At 35.1% G+C, this 19,678-nt stretch overlaps 2 protein-coding genes across 5 annotated transcripts in view; one reads left to right on the forward strand and one right to left on the reverse strand.

The window, feature by feature from the left end:
- Positions 1–19,678, forward strand: part of LOC131439010 (uncharacterized) — an 803,522-nt gene that overhangs the window by 540,169 nt on the left and 243,675 nt on the right. The window lies entirely within an intron of this gene.
- Positions 1–19,678, reverse strand: part of LOC131439012 (phospholipid-transporting ATPase ABCA3-like) — a 35,926-nt gene that overhangs the window by 8,821 nt on the left and 7,427 nt on the right. The window contains exons 2-4 of the mRNA XM_058609486.1: positions 8,648–8,883; positions 8,122–8,587; positions 7,798–8,052 (exon numbers count right to left, since the gene is read on the reverse strand). Of these exons, the coding sequence (XP_058465469.1) occupies positions 7,798–8,052; positions 8,122–8,587; positions 8,648–8,850 (924 nt within the window). The 5' untranslated portion in view covers positions 8,851–8,883. The remainder of the gene's footprint in view (positions 1–7,797; positions 8,053–8,121; positions 8,588–8,647; positions 8,884–19,678) is intronic.

The raw sequence follows: 19,678 nt of genomic DNA on the forward strand, positions 1-19,678 counted from the left end.
CGCGCAAGTGTCGTCGAACGAATGACGAAATTTTAATAGCTGCAATATTTCCAGCAAATTCTTGCACAATCATTAACTCAAGACCAAGCAAACACCAGGACTGCCATGGCAACATTGTCAAGGAAACGGAGGGGAAATAAACAACGTTTTATTTCCTTCTTTCTGTTTTTTTTTTAGAATGCTTTCGAAGCTTCCGTTTTGGTGAATTTTCATAGACCACTAGACCAAGAACGCAAGGAATACGGTTGATGATACAAATATACATACCTATTTATCACAGGGCAGAATGTTAAGACAATGAACAGAAGCATTCGAACATTTATTTATTCATTTATTCATCTATTTTTTTATTTATTATATATTTTATTCTACTTACATTACATCCTCCACAATATCTACCGAAAACTTTTAGTGAATACTACATGTTTGAATGTTGTTGTGTAATGAAGTCTCTGATTTTGACAGGAACGTGATCCACATGTAGCATTTACTACCGAAATTCAAGCATGCTACGTTTCATTCATACGGCCCTTTTGTCACAAAAAAAAACCACACTGAAAATCATTTCTACTTATTTTTCAGGAGAAATCTCTCATAATCTAGCTCTTCTATAAGCTACCCAAAATTAGATCGTTATCTAGTCAAACTTTGAGTTGATCGATAAAAATGGGTAGCGTGCTTTGTTATGATGTAACACTTGTACTAAACTTACATTTATCAAAATTTTTAGGTCATCACTCGTTACCCAAAATTGGGGAGATGCATTTTAGTTGATTCTCGGTAGGTTTTGTCCGAAAATTAGGTAGTGGCTGGTAAGAGTGCACTTTGCATACTTTGGGTTTTCCGAAAATGATTTAGACTGTCTTTTGAAAAGGACCAAACTTTTTATCATTCTTTTTTTTCAAATGGCTGCATTCGAAAACTGACAAAACCTACAAAAAAGTGTTGTATGATTGATTTTTACAAAATTAGTCAAGTTTTTAATGAAAATATTGAAAATATTGAAATACACTGAAAAAAAAATCGATCTTGAAAATTAAAAGTCGATTTGCAAAATAACCCCCTTACTTTACTATGGGGTGTCTTTTCAAAATTTACTCCGTACAAGAATGGGTAGAACTTAATCGTGAATATCTCTTCTTGTACTTAACCCAACAACATATTTTTGTCTACAAGCTATCGTGAATATGATCAGGAATCTGTAATTACATTTTCAACAGTCTGAGATAACCATAAATAACCCAAAAACAAAGTTTCCTAAAACTTTTGAAAACACTGAGGAAAACTCATCACGCTTGTTGGTTTTTTTCGCACCCGAGCGGGGTAGTCTCAGACGCAACCTTCAACAGCAACAGTCAAAACAGATCTTCTGTGTGGTTAAAATCATCAAACGCTCAGGTTGCGCTATCATTCGTTAGTAAAGCCTCATTTGGATCAAATCTTGGAACTGAATTTTAATTTTTGATTCTGGAGCTAGATTTTTGGAACTGGTTCCTTGACTAGATTTTGAACTAAATTTAGTGCCTTAATTTGAGTTCAGAATTCGTATCCAAAATTTTTATTCTGGAACAAAAATTCAGAACTCCGTAACAAAATTCATGATATGAGTTCTAGATCTGGATTTTGGAACTGACTTCAGAACCTGAATTGAACTCCTGATCCCAGTGTGATGTTCATACACTTATTCAGATTATGCATGCTGGAATTTAATTCATAAGCTTGGTTTCTAGAACAAGATTTTGGATTCAGTGCCTCAAGTTAGGTTCGGAATTGAAGTTCAATACTCAGTTCGAGAATTAAATTTGGATCCTGAATTGTGAAAATGAGTTCAGTTCCAGAATTCGAAAACTAAATGAATGAACTGAATTCTTGATCTGGACTCCGAACCTGAAATTTGCAATAAAATTTGGAACTAGTCCTATGTTCCGAATTAAATTGTAGTCATACTTCAATATAAAAAGCGTAAAATTTACACAATTCAAACAATCAATCAACTAATACGAACGATTATTGATATTCAGAGGCGTGAAAGAGACATGTTTGTTTTGTTCGTATTTACGTCTTTCAGTTACGTTTCAGACATTACTCACCCGCCTTTTTGATTTGGATGAAATTTTGTTACAAGAGAGCTGATTATGTTCTCAACGTACAGTCAAAAAATTGATCAAGTTGATCACTTTTAAGAAAAAAAAAGATATTTGAAAAAAAAAACTGATTTTTTTCGGAAACGGAGAATCAGGATAACCGGAATCGGTTTGCATACCTGCCTACTGATAATGACTATCGATTTGTGTAGTTTTGAGTCCAGTTTAGACATTTCTAGACGGTTTTTGTATCGCCGCTTCAAGTGACGATATTCAATATTTAACACATTTTACCCTATAACTCCGGAACCGGTAGTCGGATACGGATGAAATTTGTGCGCTATGTAATTTTATATTTTTCTCTGAAAGTTTAAACTATTTACGTAACATATTTAAAAATTAACGATGAATTATTTTTTGTGTTCAAGAAAAATTTTTTTGAAACATTCAGGTTTTAATTGTTTGCGACCATGCGCCTCCATTTATTTATGATGATTATACAGGGTCCGGCACTCGAAGTGTAACCAATTAAAAAGGCCATAAATTCAGTTTGGAAAATTACTTTTACTTAATTCAAAGTACAAAATGTGTAAAAATAATACAAAATTCAGAATCAATTCACTTTTGCTCGATATGACCACCTTTTGCCTTGACTATGGCCTTGAGACGGTCAAAAAACGAATCGCAAGCTGCCCTAATGTGACTTGCAGGTATTTTGGCCCACTCGCGGACAATAACTTTTTTCAGCGCCTCTAGACTGGTGTATCTTTTAGTTCTGACTTTGCTCTCCAAAATGGCCCAAAGAGAATAATCCATTGGATTCGCATCTGGTGAATTCGAGAGCCATTGTGTGGACGTGATGAAGTTCGGAACGTTGTTTTTCAGCCATTCTTGGTTCACTCGAGCTTTGTTAGACAGTGCCGAGTCCTGCTGAAACGTCCATGGTCTGCCACCGAAATGTTTGTCTGACCACGGCTTCAAAGCAACCTCCAGAATACTTTCCCGATAATATGTCGCATTTACCTTGACGCCAGGCTCGATGAAAACGATTGGAGAGCGCCCATCTGCGGTTACAGCGGCCCAAACCATTATCTGTTGCGAGTGCTGCCTCCTGGTGGCCAATCGATGACTCAAATTCTCGTATGAACGGTCGGTCAAGTAAACCCTATCGTTTTGAGAGTTTACGAATTGCTCAATTGGAAAAATTTTCTCGTCAGAAAATACAATGTTCGGAAATTGACCGCTTTCGGCCAAACGAAGCAACTCCTTCGCTCTCTCAAGTCTAACTTGTTGCTGCTTCGGTGTGAGATCATGCGCCTTTTGGATCTTGTAAGGCTTGACCTTCAGATCATTTTTCAGTATGCGGCGGATGCTACGGTCGGATATTTTCAGTTCTTTTGCCATTTGATTGGCACTTCGTCGAGGATTTCGTTCAAGTCGCTTCTTCACTTTTTGAACCATCTCACGTGACGTTGCAGTCTTTTGATGACCACCTCCATGACGTTTTGCGATGCTACCAGTATTATTGTAACGAGTTATGGTGCGATAAACAAAAACTTTATTCACTTTAAGGTGTTTGAGCTCACGAACAATCGCTGGTTGTGATTTTCCATCTAAATATAAAGCAATCACACTATTACGTTTTAAATCCATCACTGATTTTTTTTTCGCGTTCACTTTTGGCAAAACGCTTTCTTGCGCTTGTAAACAATACAACTCCGAACTGTCATTTAGCAAATTTCTAGAAAGCTGGAGCCCGTGCGTCAGCTGCGCGAGCGGTCTGAAGTTGGTAACACTCTGAGTGCCGGACCCTGTAATATAAACAGCTTCCTACCTCTTTTAGATTGTAAAACAGGATCATTGGTCTACCTACCATGAAAACCGTTAAAAAGCGTATACAAAGGACGTTCTAAAACACAAAATTTCTACTTTGTAATATTTACATGTTTTTGCGAAATGCCGCAAACGTTTCTTGACAAATTATCCACAAATTAGCGGAATCGGTCGAGTGGTTCAAAAGTTATAAATTAATCAACAACATCTTCCTCAAAGAAAATCGAAAAAAAAAACATACGGAGACTACAAAAACGAAATTTTCAACAAATTATATCTCAAAAACAAAAAAATACATGTCGCTAATATTTTGAAATGTTATGTAAAATTGTTTCAGCTTTCAGAAAAAATAATAAAATGATTTAATGCCCATTGGTCACAAACCATGGAAACCATTAAAAATCGACTTCTTCAAACACAAAACTATAACTTTACAATATTCGCATATTGTTCCTAAAAACTATAAACATTTATTGACAACATATCCGAAAATTAGCAGAATAGGCGGAATGGTTCGAAAGTTATTTATATTTTTGAGAAAATCGAAAATAATCGAATTTTTTATCCAAATTTAATTAACAAGGAAATAACAAGGAAATGGTCACCCTAATGACAGAATAAAAAAAATACGGGTCCAATATTTTTCGATGGAGAACGATTCTTCCAAATATTATGAAATTCTGAGAGATCGTATATCAGTTTCTCATGAAATTGCTGTATATGGCAAAAAAGGCTCAATCGGATGGAAATTGGTGACTGTGTTACTACACCATTCATCGTGAGTTCCGGAGTTCCTCAGGGAAGCCATCTGGGATCGCTTATATTTTTACTACATTTAAACGATATAAGTTTTCCGCACGGAACGACCGAAATTAGCTCTGCGCCTAATTCGTATTACTGTTTTTGAATTAGTTGATTCTAACAACAAAATTTCCAAAATAACTATAAAATTAGTTAAAATGTAGAATTTACTGTGCTGAAAAAAACTCTTATTTTTAGAGAATGTGTTTAGTTGGCGAATATTCTGGACACAAACTAGCAATATTTCAATCCAACACGAAATTCTCATTGACAACTAATTTCGTTATTAAAATCAGAAACTTTGATTCTATTTATCTATCACCGTCATTACTGAAGGACAGCAGTGTCAAAGCAAAACAATCCATTAAAAAGCTAAAAGGGACAGTCTTGTTGAAACTGCTCGCAAATTGTTTAGATGTTTTTCGTATGTGTTACGATATATCCCTATATAATTTTCTAAACCGATATGTAAAAATGACGTAAACTGTTAGTGGAAAGTGTATTTATTCAGAATTTGTGCGCACTTGAAGCGATTGTGCGTAATAATGTTTTTACGCGGAGCAGTGATGTGAATTTCGAATGTTTCACTCTAATTGTGATGAAGTTTTTTTGTATCTTCAAACCTTCCGAGCTGCGCCGTCCGGTGTACTATTTGTATTCGGTTTTTGTTTTCCGAGTGCTCAAAGTTTTCAGTGAGAATGAAGAAACAGTGATTTAGAAGAAAAAAAATTCAAAAAGATGTTTACGTTTCGTTTATGTCTTTTTCTCCAACACAACATCGCATTTATACCTGCCAATATAGAAAAGACAACCGCGTCTGAATTTTTTTCGGCAGTAGTGTGCCATCTAGTGGCTAGTAGTCATTAAGGTGTTACCGTTTCGGTGACAGGGCGCCATATAGCTGCAGATTGCAGAAGCCAATTCAACCATTCATATTGGTTGAAAACAACATTATATTTCTTTAATTCAACTAAAAAATTAGTTGACTGGATATGAAGTGTGCCTTAGCTAAGAAATGACAGTACGTTTAATTTGTGAATTCAACTAAAAAAAATAGTCATTTCAACAAATATTTTATTATTATTAAGGGAATGAGAATAAAAAATCTAAATCAGCAAAAGTAAGATTTTTTAAGTTGTCTCAAAAAATAACTAACTAAAATCAGCAAATCAACTAAATTTTTCGCGAAAATGCTGATTTCGGTCGTTCCGTGCGTTGCAATATTATTTGCCGATGATTTTAAGCTTTTTCCTAAATGTAAAAGACTTAGATTTCTATTACCAGGATGGCTCTGAATCTCCCAAAATGCTCTGTCATCAAGCACAATCACTTCGGATTGCACTATGTGGTAAGCGGTACTAAATCAGGAGATATTACAAATTTATAGATTATATATAATACACTCTCTCCAAAATATCTAAAATGTTAGGGCTAATGTAACTACTTAAAATCGTTATATTGCTTTTCTGTCCTCTCAACCTTGGAGAAATGTTCACGGAACGACCGAAATTAGCTCTGCGCCTAATTCGTATTACTGTTTTTGAATTAGTTGATTCTAACAACAAAATTTCCAAAATAACTATAAAATTAGTTAAAATGTAGAATTTACTGTGCTGAAAAAAACTCTTATTTTTAGAGAATGTGTTTAGTTGGCGAATATTCTGGACACAAACCAGCAATATTTCAATCCAACACGAAATTCTCATTGACAACTAATTTCGTTATTAAAATCAGAAACTTTGATTCTATTTATCTATCACCGTCATTACTGAAGGACAGCAGTGTCAAAGCAAAACAATCCATTAAAAAGCTAAAAGGGACAGTCTTGTTGAAACTGCTCGCAAATTGTTTAGATGTTTTTCGCATGTGTTACGTAAACTGTTAGTGGAAAGTGTATTTATTCAGAATTTGTGCGCACTTGAAGCGATTGTGCGTAATAATGTTTTTACGCGGAACAGTGAAGTGAATTTCGAATGTTTCACTCTAATTGTGATGAAGTTTTTTTGTATCTTCAAACCTTCCGAGCTGCGCCGTCCGGTGTACTATTTGTATTCGGTTTTTGTTTTCCGAGTGCTCAAAGTTTTCAGTGAGAATGAAGAAAACAGTGATTTAGAAGAAAAAAAAATTCAAAAAGATGTTTACGTTTCGTTTATGTCTTTTTCTCCAACACAACATCGTATTTATACCTGCCAATATAGAAAAGACAACCGCGTCTGAATTTTTTTCGGCAGTAGTGTGCCATCTAGTGGCTAGTAGTCATTAAGGTGTTACCGTTTCGGTGACAGGGCGCCATATAGCTGCAGATTGCAGAAGCCAATTCAACCATTCATATTGGTTGAAAACAACATTATATTTCTTTAATTCAACTAAAAAATTAGTTGACTGGATATGAAGTGTGCCTTAGCTAAGAAATGACAGTACGTTTAATTTGTGAATTCAACTAAAAAAAATAGTCATTTCAACAAATATTTTATTATTATTATTAAGGGAATGAGAATAAAAAATCTAAATCAGCAAAAGTAAGATTTTTTTAGTTGTCTCAAAAAATAACTAACTAAAATCAGCAAATCAACTAAATTTTTCGCGAAAATGCTGATTTCGGTCGTTCCGTGTTTAGACACCGTATTACAAAACTGATAAGATGCTTATTAGAGCATCGAGTCGCTCTCCAAGCTACGAATACCACTTCGATTTGCTGTATGTTCATCGAGATATCGAGAACTACCGATGGATTCAATCATCCTTTTTCCAGCATTTGTCGCTTATTCAATGCTTGCTCTAATGAATTTTATTTTCATTTATCTCGTTAAATTCTTTAACGCTGTTTTCTCCTAATCTTTTCCTGCTAGTTTTATTAGGGTGTTTAGTCTGAACAACCAGTTGATAGATAGTATGGTAGCTTATATTAAGTTAATGACAAGATGTGCGATATAACAGTTGATACAAAAGATGAGAAGGTTTTATGCCTGTCGGAGAAGGAGAATGATGAATCTTAGCTCAAGCGGGCTTTTCTTGTTGCTCCAAACAAAATAATGATAATATAATTCAAAGTGTACAACAAATGATCATCAATACTCACACAAAATAGTATCGTTATTATCGAAATCGAGATGATAAGCAGCAGGATGTTTTTCACGAACCACGCACTCCAGTGCAGCCAACCGGATAGTCCCATAATCTTCATAGCTTCCTTCAGCTGCAGTTCCTTTTCGATTGTTATGTGCTTCACCATGACGATGCATGGGTAGAAAAACGACAGCAGAATGAACAGGGCCAGCAGCTGTTCCAGTGCTTCCAAAATTATGTCATCGTAGTACGGAGGGTAGGGAATACGCTGTCATAATTTGGTGTTATAATGTTAAATACAACTCATTTCCAAGATGTAATATACTAGGTTACTTACGCTAATAAACACCGGTGGCAGCTCGGCTGTCGGATAGTGCTGCTTAATGATTACCTTCGAGATAGCACTTTGAACCGACAGAAATCCTTCAGTAAAGTAACTTGGAGCGCCTCCATCGCTGTCATAGGGACTTCGCAAACGGGGTGAAAATGGCACCATTAAAAGCCTCGTTTGCCAGTTGACGGTCAACCCAGAAGAAAATCGTAACTCGCCGGGAAACCTCAGAGCAAAAGTCAACTTCTCCGGAAGGTCCGTGGTTAAGGACACCAACGCATCGTCAAATTCTATTCCAACAAAAATATTCTGATTCATTAGAGCAGACTCCATTGCTCGGGCATTGGGAAATCCCACATACGTAAAATTGTCCCATTCACTGCTTAGTGACACGGCAGTTTCCGCCACTATTGCATCCAACAGAGGATTTTGCGGCGAATATGCCAATACTAAATCTGATTTAATGTATAGCCTGGAAAAGTAAAACATTTACCACACGTGCAGGTTATGTACAAACATTACAATTTCTTACAACGAATCATCCAATGGCTTAGGATTATAAACTGTGCTGTTTCCCACCAGAGTCGGTTGAACCAGGCCTCGAACAAGCAGTAGAATCGAACAGCATAACACCGGAATAAGAATTTCGAACAATGTTTGTAAATAGTGTCGCTTCTGGATGATCCAGTTTTTCCACAGCAACAGCAAGAATTTGTCCCAGCGGGTAGTCGTCATTGTTTACGGGTTCGAAATGCTGACACAAGGCAACTGCAATGAATTTATCTTTTAAAAATTATACACGATTTTTATGTTTACTCATTCTATCTGGAATAAGTTGTTATTGTAATGGCACTGATGATTTAATCTGCAGTTTAGTACTCATCAATACTCCAATTTTAGGATGAAGTTTTAAGATTTTAGGATTATTTTTTTTAAGCAGTGATACTGGATCATTGGTAGATCAATATGAACTAGTGTCAGTTTCGTTTTTTTTATTCGTCGTCTTCAGAGTCGAATTTGAAAAGCAAATCGGAAAATTATTCAAGAGCGCAGATTCCTCATAAATTCTATCGAGTCTCAGAAATCAGTAAAATAAACATAACTTTCGTAGCCATTCCAAAAATGACTGGCAAGTCATTTGACTTAACATGATCAGATCAGAATGACACGTTTTCCGTATGATGTATGTTTGTACGCACTTTCTTCAAATAAAGTCTGTCCCAGAAAGTATGGACGCAACCAAAAACCGCTGCCATTTCGCAATGGTTCAGAATCTGTCAATTTTTATGACTGCGTTCTGTTGTTTACACTCTTCTCTAACCACTTGTGCAGCTGTTTATTCGTTTTCATTAGTTTGTTTCGAAATGCGTGGACTTTCAGCAAAACAACGTCGAAAAATTGTGTACAAATGGTGCACAGAACACGGACTGTCACTGAGAAAGATAGCAAAAATGGAAGGAGTAAGTGAAAAAGTCGTGCGAAATGCAATCAGGATAGCACCTTTGAGGATAAACCGAAAACGGATCGATAAAAAGGTCCTGCTAACCCTTAGTTGGATAAACGTATACTGAAGGCGTTCGAGCAAAAAAAAGGGGTTTCAGTTCGGTATGTGGCCAAAAAAGTGGGCACTTCGAAGTCAAATGTTCTTCGTGCTAAAGAACGATTGAATCTTCGAACCTATAAGAAGCAGAAACAACCAAAACGTAGTCCGAAACAAGAAGCATCGATCAGGCCGAGGGTTCGAAAGCTGTACAATACGATTCTTGCTGGAAATTTAAACTGCATAATAATGGACGACGAAACCTACGTGAAACTCGAATACAAATCCTTGCCGGGACCACAATATTATACGGTGCGAGAAGGGCAGTCCGAGACATCGATTGAAGTCGAAAAATTTGGTAAGAAAGCTATGGTCTGGCAAGTAATTTGTAGCTGCGGTAAGATTTCGAAACCCTTCATCACCACTGCTTCAGCGAAATATACATCACGGAATGTTTAAAAAAACGACTTCTACCCATCATTCGAAGCCACAAGGATCCTGTTGACTTCTGGCCAGATCTTGCTTCTTGCCACTACTCGAAATCAACGGTAGAATGGTATACTACCAAAAATGTCACTTTCGTCCCAAAAGACATGAATCCACCAAATTGCCCACAACTTCGACCAATTGAGGAATTTTGGGCATTAACGAAGGCACATCTTAGGAAACATGTCTCGGCAGCCGAAACCATTCAACAGTTTGAAAAAAATTGGAAAAAAATGTCAAATCTTGTCGCCAAGAAGTCTGTACGGAATTTAATGAGGAACGTTCACAAAAAAGTACGCCAGCTAGTCTACAATAGCTAAATAGCAAATGTTGAGAATAATATTATGTTGTTGTAGTCTAATATTATCAGTATAACGAATAAAATTTGAATATCTAACACTTGTGAATTATTTACAGCGAAATCAAAATGCGTTCATACTTTCTGGGACAGTCTTTAGCTTTTGTTCAAAAACTGTAAATTTTCTCGAAAATGGTGTTCAAGACAAAGTTGTCGAAAATCGCACTCCAAAAAAATTAACCCAGCCAAAAAAAATTTAAAAGTTAGAAAATTAACCGCAAAAATTATATTCAAACTAAGCGCATGTCGTGCGGTTTCAAAACTGAATAAGTTTGGCTTCTAGTGACCTTTCTGCTTGCGTTCTCTCTATTTTTAGACATGAAATTCGCAGAACTAAAATTCTCGTGGAATCGCGCCATTTTAACAAGTCTACTCATGCAAGAACAATTATTCTGTGAAATCATAATCTAGTGTTTGATTGGATCTAGTCTTGAATTTTCATCAAGAACTTGGAATTTCACAAATACCATTCGAATCAGCTCGTCGAGATAGGAAAATGTGTACACTGAGGTCTTTTTTTACGCCGATTTCCGAAGCTACACGAATTTTCAAAGTTATTTGGTTTTCTCGTTTTGTCTTTGGAATTATCCCGAATTTTTTCTCTACTCCTATAGAAAGGCTACGCAATCGCTGTGAAAACCGACTTTGCAACCGAGGCCCGGAGGGCCGAGTGTCATATACCATTGGACTCAGTTCGTCGAGTCGATTTTCTCAGAGAAGGCTGAGCCGATTTTCAAAAATTCAGATTCAAATGAAAAGTCTTATGGTCCCATAGACTGCTATTAAATTTTATCCCGATCCGACTTTCGGTTCCGGAATTACAGGGTGATAGGCACCAAAGTAAGGAAAAAATTAGTCACACACGTTTATGAGAGATGACTGAACCGATTTTCATAAACTTAGATTCAAATGTGAGGTCTTATAGCCATATATAATTTTCCTGAATTTCATTTAGTTCTGACTTCCGGTTCTAGAATCACAAAGAAATATGCGCAAATTTATGAAATAATGCGCACTCTATTTTCTCGGAAATTTTCTAACCGATTTTCTCAAACTAAGAAGCAAATAAAAGGTTGTCAATTTTTTTTAAAGTCCCCGAAAAGTTGATCCAGATCCGACTTCCGGTTCCGGTGTTACAGTGCGATTAGTGAAAATTTTCAATTTCATGAGTATTTTTCCACAAGCGATGGCGAAACGAGGTGCACATTTTCATAAAACATACTGTTAAATTCATCTAGTGTGCAGATCTTGTTAGTTAGTGAATTCACAAAACTACTTTGGGACTCCTACTCCCCGGTTTTCGCTTCCGAAAGCACCGATAATAATAAAGGAAAGTTCCAAAAACGGAACTCAATTCGATTCCTCAGCAACGGTTAAACCGATTTTCCCAAATAATGATTCAAATTAAAACACTCAGTGTCTTAAAAATTCACAATTTCATCCGGATCTGACTTCCGATTCCGAAGTTATAGGGCAATGGGTATCAAAACTTTCAAACTGTGATATAAAATTATTCAAAACCGGTACGGAAGAAGAAAACGCCACCGCCTAGCACACAGCATGCTTTGTTCAATTCTGTGTAGCGTGCAGGGTTGCCACATTTGAATCTATATTAACTCGACACACAACTGTTTATAAATTAAAAAGGTGATGTTAGTTTATACCACAGAAAGTGTTTCATTTTATTCAAGTTTGATAAAAAATCTAGTGATGTCTTTGAAAACATAAGAAATATGAGAATTATCATTACACAACTAGGTGGATTGCGGAAGTTCAAAAAACGTTTCCTATCTTTTGTTAATTTCACCGTATCTCAACGTTTCATGCAGTTTTAACACGGAAAGACCGAAATTAGCATTTTGGCGAAAAAATTAGTTGATTTTCTGATTTTAGTTAGTTATTTTTTGAGACAACTAAAAAAATCTTACTTTTGCTAATTTAGATTTTTTAATTCTAATTCTCTTAATAATAATAAAATATTTGTTGAAATGGCTATTTTTTTTAGTTGAATTCACCAATTAAACGTGCTGTCATTTCTTAGCTAAGGCACGCTTCATATCCATTCAACTAATTTTTTAGTTGAATTAGAGAAATAAAACGTTGTTTTCAACCAACATAAATGGTTGAATTGGTTTCTGCAATTAGCAGCTATATGGCGCTATATGGCACCGTAATGACTACTAGCCACTAGATGGCACACTACTACTTTCTGTCGCGGTTATCTTTTCTAAATTGGCAGGTATAAATACGATGTTGTATTGGAGAAAAAGACATAAGCGAAACATAAACTTCTTTTTGAAAATTTTACTTCTAAATCACTGTTTTCTTCATTCGACTTCGCGAAATCGACTCTCTCACTGAAAACTTTGAGCACTCGGAAAACAAAAACCGAATACAAGTAGTACACCGGAAGGCGTAACCCGGAATGAGAAGATACAAAAAAACATCATTTGACGTGTACAATTAGAGTGCAACATTCGAAACTCACTTCACTGTTTCGCGTAAAAACATTATTACCCACAATCGCTTCAACTGCGCACAAATTCTGAATAAATACACTTTCCACTAACAGTTTACGTCATTTTTACATATCGGTTTAGAAATTTATATAGGGATATATCGTAACACATGCGAAAAACATCTAAACAATTTGCGAGCAGTTTCAACAAGACTGCCCCTTTTAGCTTTTTAATGGATTGTTTTGCTTTGACACTGCTGTCCTTCAGTAATGACGGTGATAGATAAATAGAATCAAAGTTTCTGATTTTAATAACGAAATTAGTTGTCAATGAGAATTTCGTGTTGGATTGAAATATTGCTGGTTTGTGTCCAGAATATTCGCCAACTAAACACATTCTCTAAAAATAAGAGTTTTTTTCAGCACAGTAAATTCTAAATTTTAACTAATTTTATAGTTATTTTGGAAATTTCGTTGTTAAAATCAACTAATTCGAAAACAGTAATACGAATTAGGCGCAGAGCTAATTTCGGTCGTTCCGTGAAGATATTCGGCATAAAAAAATTCAACTTTGGAAATCTCAAAATTCCCAAAGTCTATTCTTTCATTACAATTTTTTTTGAAATTACACCAGATCTGGACGTTTCATGCATTTCTAAGGTAGTTGGCATCAAAAACAATTTTTTTTATTTTGAAGTTTTTTTTACGCGGATTTCCATAACCATTTACATTATATCACTACACATTTACAACTCTATTTTGACATTGTAAATACACTGAGGTCTTTTATATGTAGTTTTTATGCGGGTTACAGGTGGCTTTTTACACGTATTTCCGTAGGTACGCGGTTTTCATGCGAATTTCCAAGTTATGTGGTTTTCTTGTTTTGTCTTACAAATGCACGAAGCGTCAAGATCTAGTGTTATCCCGATTTTTTTGAATCAACTCTGTGACACTGAAAACGTTCAATTTGTTCCTAAAAAAACTGTTTTAATCCTTCTAGTGGTGGAATATTGCCTTTCTCATATCAATCATATTTTCATAGATAAAACTGTGGTATTCTATTCGAAATATTTCTCATCGAATCATGAAAGAAACCAATAGATTGTTTGTGCATTAACCTACAGAAAACGATAAACGATTACTGATAAAGGAAACCGATTGAAGTAGTTCTGAGAAAAAATTTTTGATGAAATTAAGAATTTTTTTCGTATTTTGTTTCGCCGCTTTAAGGGGAAGGTAGGGTCTAAATGATGAAAAAACCTTCATATTTTCGATTTTTTTTCAGAACTATCGTTAAACAAAATAAATTCAAACGTTTTGCATGAAACAACGCATCATTCGAGCAACATTTTGTAATTTTTTCGTGGAAAATATTGAGAAATGAGTCAGCGAAGAGGTATTTTTGAGAACGCTTCTCAATAATCATGATTTGCGGTGTCCACTCTCTCTCAGCGCTCTTAAACTAATCAGAAGTGAACAAATCAAAGCAGCAAAGGAGTTTTTCTAGACCCCAACGTTTCTGTGATTTTTTTTTAATTTTTGGTGATTGTTCAAAGTCAAAACTACGATTTTCACGAAAAAATTCGCCATTTTGTAGCTGTAAAACCTTCCCAAAGTAACAAACAACGAAAAGGAAAACGTTGGGGTCTGTTTTTTATATGTAAATAGTTTGTGTAAAATTTGAAAAAAATTGGTTCAGTGGGTTTTAATGACGATGGACACGGTCTCTCAAAACCTGCTTTGTAGAAAAACACGATTCTAGTTTTTTAGTTTTAAAATCTAAGGATACAATTTATTAGTCTAGGGAGCCCGTAGCTTCTAACATTTTCAAAAAATCATGTGTTTTCTTTTCTATTTTGTTATAATGAAACTTTTCAAAAATAATTTGTCAACTTTTAAGTCAATCGAAGCAGATATCTTTGGCGTGTGCGCCGAGCTCTCACTTCTTCGCTGTATGAGATTAGCAAAAATAAAGGCCCACAACTTGCTGAGTTTTGTTTCGATAGACTTGAAAATTTCACAGAATATTCTTTTTTTTTTTTTATTCAATAATAATATATTTAAAGGCACACTGCTAAAGCTCTAAGATGCCAAGGGTATTTTCTAATCTTGATTAACGACTAACTTAAAACTATGGTATTATCATTAGGGTAGTGACGTATTCCGGTCGCAATGGTCGATTCTGGCAGATTCAGTTGCAGTTGCAGTTGGCGATCAGCAATGGTCGATGGATTGAATATAATACGAGTGTCTTCCAGATGACGATTCTACGTGGGTCGCGAGAAACACCCCCAGGCCACGGATACCCGGCGGGTGGTCCGCATGTTGGTCATCGATTGGAGCAGACAGAATATTCTTGAAAGTTTTACTATAAGAAAATACAACGAAAAAAATGAATAATTTTTCAAAAATGTTAGACCCTACTCGCCCCTTAAGTGACGGTATTAAATTTTTAACACACTTCACCGTATAACTCCGGAACCGGAAATCGGATCCGGATGAAATTTAGGAATTCCGTGTGGGATCATGAGACCTTTCTTGTGAACTTAAGTTAGTGGAAATTGATCAAGCCATCGCTGAGAAAAAAGAGTGAGATCCATTTTGGAATATATGACCACCGGTAACCAGAATAGCCGGAATCGGTTTGCTTAGCTGTCTACTGATAATGGTTTTTTACTGTTTCTGTTTCACAGCATTAAGTGACGATGAATAATATTTAACACACTTTACCCTATAACTGCGGCATCGGTAGTCGGATCCGGATAAAATTCAGCAATTCCGCAAGACCTTTCAAGAAGTTTGTCAAAATTCGGTTCAACCATCTCCGAGAAAACCTAGTGAGATTATTTGAAATTACAGAAATTGCTCAGCTCAATGAACTGAGTCGAATGATATATTACACTATATACCATATAGGTATATGACCATTTTTACTAGTGGATTTTTCGAGCAATTGCATAACCTTTCTATATTAGAAAGGTAAAAACATATTTTGAGAATAGACCAGATCACAACGTTTCATGCATTTTTAAGACATTTGGCATTAATAAAATTCTTTCTTTTGATTTTGGAAATATCGAAATATTTTAAATAATTTTAAGTTATTTTATTGAAACAAATGTTTCTCAATATGACACCAGATCTCGATGTTTCGTGACTTTTTGATATTATTTGGCAACAGCATTTTTTTTCTATAGTTTTTTTAGTTACGCGGTTTTTTGCGCGTTTTTTGTGAGGTAGGTATCCCGCGTGTATGTAATTACCCTAAACCTACAGACTTCTGTGTATGTAATTACCCTAAACCTACATACATTAAAGCAATGTGCAATAAATGTGCAATTAAAATGTGATGAAGCAGTATCATACAACATCTTTATATCGCGGCATTTAATGCTGTACTTTGAAGCAACCAGTGCAATGAAATTGAATTGTTACAATAAATCAATGTCTTAATGTTGATAAAAAGTAGATTAGTTCTTTAATTCAAAGCTAGTGTAAACATAACTTTATTTGCTGGTAGAAGAGAAGTAAACTGGATCACTGACGCAAATTTGAATGTTTAAAAAAAGAATAATTAGGTAAAATAATATATTATGACACAATAAAGTTTGAAAATGTTCAATTTCATTTTCAAAAACTTGTCTTCTCCAGTGTTTCACTGAAATGATGAAATCTCTAATAATATAAATCAGAACATAGCAAGAATCATTGTCTCATTCAAAAGATTTTCTGCAAAAATATTATAATGATCTTTGTCAGTGACAACATCCAGCTTTTATCTTTTTAAAGTTTCGAAAATAAATATTAACACGCTGCAGGGTTTTCCAGATTTTTAAAATGATTTTTCTCTCAGTGGTAACAATTTATAAAGTTATGCATTGGTAACATCTTATATTTATGTGAAGTGTGAAAACAGTATAACGCTATTAAAGGGCAAACGTAAAATTCTTATTCACGAATGCCGAGAATCAAGTTTATTTACAGTTCTAGATGAAAGGTACGTGTTACGTAGCTAGCGAGCTACGGTGTAGTCAAGGGTTCGAATCCAATCAAAGAAAAAAAAAGAATGTTATTGGAGTGATAAAAACATACAACATAAATTTTCATAATTTCCTGTAAAGTTAATTCGGTGTTGTAGTTACTTGGGTAGGATCATTTGGAAGTTTTTCTTGAGTTCGAAGATCAAATGGTTATAACTTCCGATTCCCGATATAGAATTAATTTTGCATCATATATGAATTAGATTACCTCTAAAAATCCTTTTTTTGTGTGTGCAATTAAGAACCTGTTCTAACCTATTTATCGTAGTGATGATGCCTTTAACATAAAAGTAGAAGTCATAAATCAAGTAATTTTCAATTCAATCACTATTATATAAGACTATAAATTAGTATCCCACTATCCCACGGGGTTCACCTCCATTCGGTGATAAAGAAACACATTATCATATTTTCCTTATCACACCGTCATGTTATTGGCATTTTATTGTTCCGGTCATGAGATATTTTGCGTCAAATTGGCAGATTGAGATTAAACACAACTGAGTGCTGTAGCTCAAAAACTCAGCGTTTGGAAATGTTTTGCATTTTCGTAGTTTATCTTATTATTAGGTAACTTCAATAACACAAAGTAAAAAGTGTTGACTAAACAGGAAACAACGATTGTAGACAATACTTCCTTGACAGGTAAAAGCTTGGTCAAATTACGAAATCCTAATACTACCATATTTTCACCTCATGGTATGTGTTATTCGTAGGTTTTCATGGATTAAAGGGGCACATCTGAGTGAGAGCCTAAGCTCAGTCATTTTCATTACTGTGGACAAAAAGTAGTAAGACTTTTCAACTACGATTCTCGCGGAAACCTTATTCATCGAAATATTTTTTCCTAGGATGGTATGACTGTCAGTGACATCTGTGCAATCGGCGATTTTTACAATGAGTGAAATTATTCAACAAAGATGAAGAAGAAACGTTCAGAATGTTCCAGGATGGCCTTCGGTGATAATTGAATCTATAGTATTTTCCTGATGGTTCTGAACAGGTTCTGGATAAACACCTCTTTTTGTTTCGATAATAGAGGTTTTAAACTCAAGGTCATTCGCCTCCCTGGGCCAGTAAAACATTCTGACGCTATATGCGGGATTGGGAATCGAACCCAGGCGAGTTGTGTGAAAGGCATCGGCTTACCCAACACGCTACACCAGTCTCCTATTTTAAACATCTGTTGTAACCAAACGTCACAGATTTTCATTACAGTAAAGAAATAATAAGAATTGAAATTTGACTGAATTTATCTTCAGACAATATTTTGGTTTTGTTATGTCATAGGGAAACAAGTGACGTTAGCATTGATACTCTCTTTTGTTGAAGTAAAAAACGAAAATGCTTCTTCTCTCTTCGTTTGTTTTGAATGCCATCATTTACGAATGAGACCAAACGAAGATTAAATTATTGGATTGGATTCTTTCATTGATAATACGTGAAAATTTTCGGCTCTGGCGAGAACGGCGTTTCAATGGCTTTTTCGAACATTTCCGTTAAAAAAACTAACTCTAACTTAGAATAAGTACAAGGTTATTTTGAAGGTGTTTTTATAACAATAGTACGTATTTTTTCCAATAGAGTAATCTAAAGGTTTGTATTCATTAAGTGCATTGGGTTGAAATACCACTTCAAAATGCAATACCTAAATTGTGGGAAAGATTCCGCTCGAACTAGTTATTTAAATAGGGTAGCAAATTTCTCTATTTTGCAGCTATTTGTAATCGATGATCAAATAAGCTTATTTCAGCCATGCCGATACTTAGTTTTCGGTCCCGAAAGCACCAGAAAAATTGATCGAAAACTTCAAACTGGAACGCACTTCGATTTTTAAATTACATTATTTTCCAAATTTTTGAATCAAATGAAAGGTATTACAATTCGGTTTTGTGACTGTCAAATTATAACCGCCTTTGGCTACACCGTTTTCCGTATTCCGGATTCAAAAGTAACGGATACAGTGGTGGAAAACTCCAAAATGGACTTCTCTTCGTTTTCTCCGAGGCGGATAAACCCTATGTATAATTTTCATAATTTCTTAATCATGGTACCAGCAATAGACCGTGTAGTAAACTAAAATTCAAATTAAAGGACTCATTATCTTATACGAAATTTCAGAATTTTATCCGATTGCGACTTCCCGAATTACAAGGTGATAAGTTTTTAAAATTTTAAACTGTCATTGAAAAAGGAGATAACAAAAACTGTTGTCAAAGTTGGGCTGGCAACTAGTCCAGTTTGGAGCTCATGTTAGTTGATGGCCTTATCAACCATTTTCGGTTACATTGGTCCTTGGAAGCATCGTCAATAATTCGGAAGCATCGTCAATAATTCTCAAAAATTCCTAAGCTAAACTCACATCGACATTTAAAAAAATGCCTAATGAAAATTGATTAAAAATTGATTAAATTAAATTGACATACATAACTTCAAATGGCGATGGGTGCTCGAAATTTTCAACAGGTGCAAAAAAACATTAAAAGATTGTCTACATTGAGCTCAAAACTTGTTCGATTTAAAAATTTTGTTTGTATTAGTTGATAGTTAAACGAACAGGATTTTTTATTTTGCCGGTCCCAAGTTTCTGGCTTTGGAAGCACCGGGAACAGTGGTCAAAATTTTTTAAAATTGAGCTTTCTGTTATGGTTCTGTAGAATAAATCTTAAAATCTCGTT

The sequence above is a fragment of the Malaya genurostris genome, chromosome 3 (genome assembly GCF_030247185.1).
Source record: "Malaya genurostris strain Urasoe2022 chromosome 3, Malgen_1.1, whole genome shotgun sequence".
In the NCBI taxonomy this organism is placed as follows: domain Eukaryota; kingdom Metazoa; phylum Arthropoda; class Insecta; order Diptera; family Culicidae; genus Malaya; species Malaya genurostris.